Genomic DNA, 8,852 nt, shown 5'->3' with positions numbered 1-8,852 from the left:
ATAATGTACAGTATGTGGAAAATAATGTGTTTTTTGAACTTTAAACCGCATAAACACATTTCATTACACCAAATACAAAAAATAATGTTCTTTTTAGCAACATCATATGACCCCTTTAAGTAGTTAGTATCAGTAAAAATAGATTTTTAGCTAAAACCATGGTCCTTAGCGATTCAAACTAAATGCATGGCTATCATCACTTTGCGAGACAAAAAGGCATATATAGGTAACGTAAAATTATACCGTGGCTCCGCTGCAATATAACAAAGAGTGAAAAATTTAAGGGGGTCTGAATACTTTCCGTACCCACTGTATATCGAGGTTTGGTGATTGGTCTGTGCAAGAAACTCTACATTAATTACAACATTATTACCTTGATCCTCAGGCAAATGGTCTTGAGAGTGTTTACAAAAAAAGATCGGTGTACAGGTGCATCTCAGTCTGTGTGCATTGAATTTATTTAATACACGAGTTTCACAATTTGAGTTGAATTACTGAAATAAATGAACTTTTCCATGACATTCTAATTTATTGAGATGCACCTGTAAGCCCTATACACTGGGCTTAGCTACATCCAGCTTTACGATAAATATTTACACATGTTGCACCAACTAAAACTATGGCGCAACCAGGCCCAGTGTAGACGATGCATGTCCACGCTGACACATTACACCCCAGTGATAGTTAAGTTGCCATTCATGCTGCAATGACTACAACTAATACTAATTATTAATTACAGAAATATATTTTGTGTCAGGTGAATTACTATCAGCAGTGTGGTAGCGTAAACTGATCTTGACAATTTCTATATATTGTTTATCCTACCTAAAAGGCAGCCACAAACATTACAGTTCACATCTGCAATAAAAATGTATTCACATAAATGGATCCTAAAAATTAATCATGTCCAAACAAATCATGACTTTTCACTTTACACTTACCTTTTAATTGGCATAAGATTTAGTCTCAAAACATAGCACTACGTAAAGCGGATTTTACGTCCAGCCTAGAATTACAACCTGTAGTCTTAATACTAGTACGTCCAGCTGGTGCAGCCGACCCCTGGTGTGCAACTTCCTGTTGTATAATGACATATGCGTGGGGGAAAACTCACACGTGAACTGACACTGTGTTGGATGGGGTGGATAAATTAACAGCAAATTTGTATTTTTCGGTGAACTATCCTGTTAAATACTCAGTATCACCTAATATGTAAGATTTAAATAACACCAGTCATCTTTTTAATGGGAATCACGCAGACACATGGTCTGTGCTCCATTTTCTCCAACATTAGGAAACCATTATCAGATTTCCCAGGATCCTCATGTACCACATGCTCCAACCTACTAAAAAAAGTGGATCAAGAAGCAAGAGACCCTTTAAAGTCTATTACTGTATGCCACTGGTGTAAATTTAACATGACATGAGGACCTGTCTCCCCACCAGAGCGGTATCTCAGAGCAGGAGACTCACAGCAGCAGTGGGCATGTAAAGGTGTGATCACACTATTCTTTGGCTCTGTCCCAAAAGGCATGCTTGCACTTGCAGACTTGCACTAGATCAAAGTCTCTTATTAACTTACACTGACATACTTTTCAGCATTCAAAAAGTAACCAACAGCAATGACATCATTGTAATATCTCCGTACTGAATTGTGTGTAGAGCTGCCTCTCTATTTAACTATACAGTATATACACCAATGAAATAAAGAGTAACAAAGGACCACTGTGCTTGTCTGGACCGGAAGCATTTCATTTTCTGGTATTTTCATAACCTAGAACTGCCAAAATAAATTGAGTAGTGCAAACGTTTTGAGTATAGCAAAAATGTAACAAATATGACATAAAAAAATAATAAAAAAATAATAAATAAATAAATAAATAATAATAATAATAATAATTACCAGATTTTTAAAACCTATCCCAAAGAACATCAAATGTTTAATCTTAAGTGCGTTTTCCAGATGTGTACCTTTATCTTGTACACAGTAAGTGTGTCAATGTGATGAAAGTGTGTCATGGTTTTGATGCTTATATCTTTAGGGGAAAAGTCTGGAATATTTAATTGTTCCCATTACAATTAATGAAGCTGTTTACACTGCAACACTGTAGCTTCATTCAATATAATGCGAGTGATCTAAGACTTGCTTTCTAGTTTTTTTTTTTTTTTTAGATCGTGTCAAGGCATTGTGAGCTCTACTCTTATTAAAGTGGGGTGGGAAAACAAAACCATAAAGGACTTGGGTATGAGGCTAGAGAAAAACATTTGGGCTGATTGACATCCCTGCATTTTCTGGGTAAATTATTAAGGGGGCTTTCTTGTCCAATGGGTGGTCCCTTCTCACCCTGGCCAACTTTTGGCTACACCTCTCAGGAGCTCAATTAAACTGGTTTTGTCCATCCTAATTAAACATGTCACCTGCTTTGAGTCAACTGTGTGAGGGCTTCCTTTTTACTGCTTACTCTTAATTAACTTAAGTTCCTGATTTTAATTAAAGTTAAGGGATTTCATTATAGTCACTAGTGGTTAGGGCCAATCATCACAGTGACAATACCCAATGTTTCAAACAGCAGTGGCTTAGAATTGGCATTCCGTTAGATGTCTAGGGAATACCGTGTGCTTAATAGGGGCTATATTAATGAAGAAAGCTAGGTAAGCATTATCTGGAAATTGGAACAATCTGAAAGGAATTGGTTATCAAAGTAAAGCAGGTGCCAAATGTTTAACCCTTAAATGCATACCTCGGGTCTTTAGCTACCCGGGACATCATTCTCTTCCCTCCTTCATTTTTTTAAGTTAGACATCCATTTTCTTAGTATTCCTCAATCTATTAATTATAAACAATATAAGAAGAAAAAAATATTGAAATATAAAAGAATGCCAGTTTTCTGATTAATTTTTTTTTGTAAAAAGTGTATAGGGTCGCTAGAGACATGAGGTATGTAAATGTGTAAGTATTTTTTTCCTGCGCAACTATTTCTGTAATTGTTCTTAAAATATCAAGAGATTTTTTTGCTATTGCAGCAGTTAGAGATCCATCCGTGCTGGATATATAGGTCCGGGTCGCTAAAGACCCGAATATGTAATAATGATTGGTGAAACATTCATGCATTTAAGGGTTAAAAGAAGATACTACTATAGTGTCTGTATGAGAGGTTTGAGTAAAAGGTAGTAAATTACATCAGACTGGAGCTTTACCCTCTTACTTCAAGACCATTAAAGGATTATTTGATTTCTGAGTGGCTGCTCAAAGATATGAATGGCTGTGAATGAATGGAGTGAATTTACTGTTCTTGTGATGACATGTTTTGTAAAATATTTGCAGTTTCTCTCATTGTAATTTTTAGGCTGTTGACTTTTGTATATGATAATATAATAATAAATACATGAATTAATGAAAATGAATGAAAGTAAAAAAAAAAAAAATCAAATCACAAGACCTTGTTTTTGTGAATGCAGTGTTGCTCCTAAGAGCTGCTTCTCAAGCTGCCTTTGATTTTAAAGCCTCTTTTCCAATTAACATTTATCTGTAATAGGTTATCTTTAATAGCTTTGATTCATAGACTCTTTGAGAAAGCCTGACTCTATGAGCTGGATGTTCAAGGAATCATATAGATAGACTGAAATGCAACACCAACAGTGTGAACGTGCTGTGTGATATTATTTCCAGTTTTATTTGCTAAAATATTGAAACACTCCAAACATAATATGTATTATATATTGATTACTTCTAAGGCATTGTTACATTTTTGATGCAATTTGCCACTTATTGAAATATGCCTGTTCAATTGTGTACACACAAACTTATTTATAACAGTGACAACTGCATTCTACAACCAAATACATTCATGAAAAAGGTTGGTAGTGACAGCCACATTTTCATTCAGTCTGAACAGTGTGTACAGAACGGATTAAAATAGTCCTATTTGGACCTGAACAGCTTGTGCTCCCACCGGCAGTTTAAGGATCCCGTATATTGTGGTCCAGAGAACTTTCATGTGAAATTAACTTCTGTACTTATGTAGCCTACATTTTAGTCTCACCCTCTGTTTGTATGCACTTAATCCTTTCTTCTTAGATATATCCATTAGCCTGCTGTCATTGGTGGTGACTGCTTGTGGCTTGGCCCTGTTTGGCGTCTCTCTCTTCGTTTCATGGAAATTGTGCTGGATTCCATGGCGCGAGCGAGGCCTCTCTCCAGGCACCAAGGAGGGACATCCAGACCCCCCTCATCCTCCTCCTCCTCCTCCACCCCTTCAACCCCAGTCCATCTATACTGAGGTGGACGCCACCCTCGACCGCCGGAATAATGCCAGAAGTTCAGTGGTAAAAGAGACTACGGTGCCGCCCACTCCGGTCTCTCCAGCAGTTCCGGGATCTCCTCCTGCAGTGCCAGTGCCTGAGGCAGCCCTCAAAATAAGCCACACATCACCTGATATTCCGTTGGAGGTTGAGTCTAAGACTCAAGAGAATGGTGTCCATGGCAACACACGCATGCAGAGGCAAATCACAGATCCCTCCTCGACCTGTGTCAGGTAAGTTAACCTTCTATAATTACTTTAATGGATTCTGTTGAAACATCAGTCTCTCAAAAATAGGACTGGCTGAGAGGTCAATTTGGTGTCCAATCAGAGTTTATCACTAAATGTCTCTACAGTAGATGACACTGACCTCATAAAGATACAGTTTTCATTTTAAAGTTGGACAATTTTAAGGCCGTAGGCTTGCAGTGTTTTCCTGCACATTTAAAAATTACAGCATAAAATGTCAAGAAATTTTCTGGATAAGGAATATATTCATTCTTTTGAAACAGCCTATAGCTGTTACTTAAAAGAAGAACAATTTGTCTAATTTTTAATATTACAAAATTGTAACTAGTACCTAAACATTTTTTGTATTGTATAATATTGCTTTTGCCATCTTGTAAACAAATTAAAGGGGTAGATAAAGGGATAATCCCTTTTACTTTGGTAAAATGACACATTATAAAACCAATTTCACAATCAACTAACTAAATCAGCTAACAATCAACACACAGGACTGTTAGACTGACTATTGATATAAATTTTTTATGATGATGTATCAAAGGCCTGTCATATCCAGTATTATTGTCTTTAACTCCTACGATATGTCAACAGGCAAAGTTCAATTCGGCGTCAGATGAACCAGTCGAACCCTGACTTCACAGTAACCCAGTTTCAGAGGCAGGACTCTCTGACTGGCATGAGTCTGGGCCAGCTAAAACCAGAACTCTACAAACAACGATCCCTAGATGGCGAGGACAACCGAAGCAGTCGTGTGGGTAGCTGTGGACGCCTCCACTTTATTCTTAAATATGACTGTGACCTGGAACAGCTCATTGTCAAGATCCACCGAGCTCAAGACCTCACTGCCAAGGACTTTTCTGGAACCTCTGACCCATATGTAAAAATATACCTTCTCCCAGACCGCAAAACCAAGCACCAGACCAAGGTGCATCGTAAGACTTTAAACCCTGTGTTTGATGAGGTCTTCCTGTTCCCTGTGGCGTATGCGGACCTGCCCACAAGGAAGCTGCACTTCAGCGTCTACGATTTTGATCGTTTTTCAAGCCACGATATTATTGGGCAGGTGGTGGTTGACAATTTTCTGGATCTAGTGGACTTTCCCAGGGAGACGAAACTCTGCAGGGATATCCAGTATGTGTCTTCGGTGAGTATATTTTTTATGCTTCCGTTGTTTGGTGTACTCTTCGAGATGAACGAAAATAGATCTCGAAACATTTGAGAGTCATTTGAGAGATTCAGGGATTATAGATATTTATTACCCTTTAAAAAAAAATGCAAACACTGTGGCACTGTCACAATATTGCTGTGTTTGTTCATCAAAACACAGCTCTTTGGTCAGGAAATGCTTAACATAATAATAAAATAATAAAACAAATGCAATTGTGAATCTACAAAATCTTCTGCTTCACGCATGCACAAATTTCAGTCAGTCACTGTTGCTGCCTGGTCTTTACAGTAGTTCTTGCTGTTAGATGACAGCATAGCTGCAGCTGCTGTTTGAAAGCTCCAGATACCATAGAAACAACTATAAAATGGTTAATGCTGTCAGAATTTGTGCAGCATTTTCTGCACACTGCACAAGCACATTGTCTGGACCAACCAGAAAATTAAATAAATAAATAAATAAATAAAAAGATAATGATCATTTGATAATAATGATCATTTGAAATACAATATTGAATTGTGAGTTAAACAAGTAGTTTTTGAGATTTTGGCATTTCCATTCGGTATCATTTTAGAATAATGTTCCGTCATTAATGAATAACTACACAGGAAAAAATGAGTAACACAATATTAGATACTCTGATTAATGATTTAGTAAGTAATAGCATACATTTAAAGGCAGTTGTGATCTAATAAATAACTACTATTGTTATCCCTCACGGTGAACTACTAAGATTAACTTTATAAATGTAGCTTTTGGGACCTTAAACATGTGGCCAGTTTTCCGGCATCCCTCTGAACTTCACCCTTATTTGTATGATTTATACATTTATTTATTTATTTTTAATATTATTATTACTACTTAATTGGAGAGAAGACAGCTTAGATATACTACTCATTGAATAACTAGAGCAGTGGTTCTCCATTGCAGTCCTGGGGACCCTCTGCTCTGCACATTTTGCATATCTCTCTTATCTGACTCAAGTTAATGTATCTCTCTCCTAAGGAGCTTAGACAAATTAAGAAAAAAAGTCCAAATACATTTTATCATTACTTTGCTTTTTAATTATGATCCCAGGGACCCACAGCATGCACTAGAAATGTTGTATGCCTCCCTTATTTAACACACTTGATTTAGATCATCAGTTTATTAGGAGAGATCTTCATGAACTGAACCAAAGTCCCTTTCAAGGAAAGTCAGATTACTGGGCAGACATCTTTGGAAACACATTTGGGCAGCATTTTTCGTTCATATAAACACAGTTTCACTTTAGAATACCCCCTACTTAAATTGTTTAACTTTTTTATTTTTTCATTCATTTTCTTACTTCTTCATTATCTCTACATACTCCTCTAAGATCACTCATTTGAGTATGAGGCATAACTCCATGAGGAAAATGGCACTGGAAGTGTTAGGAAAATGGCTTTTGAATTGGCAAAGATGATTGCTTCTGTTTGCTTCTTTGTGTGTACAGTGGTTTGCATTCTCTATTTAGAAATGAATGTCTGTACTGGCTCAGACCAACAAGATGGCTCCTCAATGTGTGGCTGTTATTTTAAACACACTGTCACACATCACGGAGAATCTTGTGAAGCTGAAATGTGTTCCATTAACCTTTCTGAACACTCAACAATGTAAAAAATATATTCCAGATATATTCCAGTTTTGATTCAAAATCTGATGATTCAAATGCACATTACTTGTTAGGCCATTTATGTAAGCCATTTAAATATGTGTTTATTAAAATAAAGTATGTATTAGAAAATAAATAAATAGTTCATACATAATAGTTCATAGTTCATAAGTTCTATGGGGAAAAAAAAGGTTTGGAACAACATGAGAGTCAATAAAGTTTGACAAATTATTTTGGATATTATTTAGATCATTTTGCTTTTATTATATATTATTATTTTGCTTTAACTTTTGCTTTAATGCTGCCTGGTTGGCAAATATTGGAAGCTGCCATGGTATATTGATGGGTTTCAAACTTCAGTAATTATGAGGAACTAATTCATCAGAATCTTCTGTTCCAAATGTTCATTGCAAATAATGTGTTTTATGCACCTGCAGACATTTAAGAACAAATCTATAAAACCATTACCCTCACAACACAAATCACACACCTGCATCAGTTCACATGGCCAAACACATTTTAATAGCCACTGCTAAATCATGTGGAATGGCAGCTATGTGAAATTTGTATAGAGCGCATAACTGTCTATTGGTCATAGCAGGCTGGGTAACTAAGAAAATAAAAATCTCTCCTGTTTTAGCTTTTTGAAGATATTATTGATACAATGACATATTGAATATTGAACCTTAATTGGACTACTTTTGTCACAAGTTTTGGTAAACAGTCAGCTTTTTAATTTCTACAAGTGTACAATGAATTCAGCTTCAGAAAGAATCCACCATTGTAGGCCAAACCCTGATTCATCCAAACCCACTCTGTTCTGCCAGACGTCTCAGCAATACCAATCTGGAGCCTAGTAAACAGTGCATAAGCAATGAACTAACTCTGAGGGGCATTTCTAAATAAAACCACTGGTGACTTTCTGAAATTAACAGCACACAGGGCGTGTTTTGATGTTCAAACCCTGTTCTTTGGTTACACTTTATTTCGATAGTCCACTTTAGACATTCTACTAACTATAAGTAACTTTGTAACTACATGTCAACTACATGTCAACTAATTCTCATTAATTTGCAACTACATGTCTACTAACCCTCAGAGTAGACTGTTAGGGTAGGTTTAGGGTTAGTAGAAGAAAGTGTTAGAAGATATTAAGCAGACAGTCTACTAATACTCTACTAACTGCTAGTTGACATGTAGTCGCAAAGTACTTGCTGTTAATAGAATGTCTAAAGTGGACTATTGAAATAAAGTGTTACCTGTTCTTTTAATTCAAAAAGAATAACTAGAGCTCATTTAAGACTCAGCTCAAGCTAATGAGACAGATCTACCCAGATCTGTCATAACAATCACAAATACAAAATTCAGAGTGCTAGAGAAAATGAGAGGTTTGTCCCAAAGGGCCTCATTCAAGTGTACAGTATAGCTCAGTGCCTACTAAACAGAAGACCAGAGTGAATTATTGCAGTTTCTCATTCAGTGGAAATATAAATTATGTGTATCTGCT

At 36.4% G+C, this 8,852-nt stretch overlaps 1 protein-coding gene across 1 annotated transcript in view; it reads left to right on the top strand.

Moving 5' to 3' along the window:
* LOC107663989 (synaptotagmin-9-like) overlaps positions 1-8,852 on the top strand; it is a 26,586-nt gene that overhangs the window by 5,579 nt on the left and 12,155 nt on the right. Inside the window, exons 2-3 of the mRNA XM_016454432.1 lie at positions 4,079-4,535; positions 5,139-5,691. Of these exons, the coding sequence (XP_016309918.1) occupies positions 4,079-4,535; positions 5,139-5,691 (1,010 nt within the window). The remainder of the gene's footprint in view (positions 1-4,078; positions 4,536-5,138; positions 5,692-8,852) is intronic.

The sequence above is a fragment of the Sinocyclocheilus anshuiensis genome, unplaced genomic scaffold (genome assembly GCF_001515605.1).
Source record: "Sinocyclocheilus anshuiensis isolate Anshui unplaced genomic scaffold, SAMN03320099.WGS_v1.1 scaffold215, whole genome shotgun sequence".
Classification (NCBI taxonomy): Eukaryota; Metazoa; Chordata; class Actinopteri; order Cypriniformes; family Cyprinidae; genus Sinocyclocheilus; species Sinocyclocheilus anshuiensis.
This window is presented reverse-complemented; position numbering and strand designations above follow the sequence as displayed.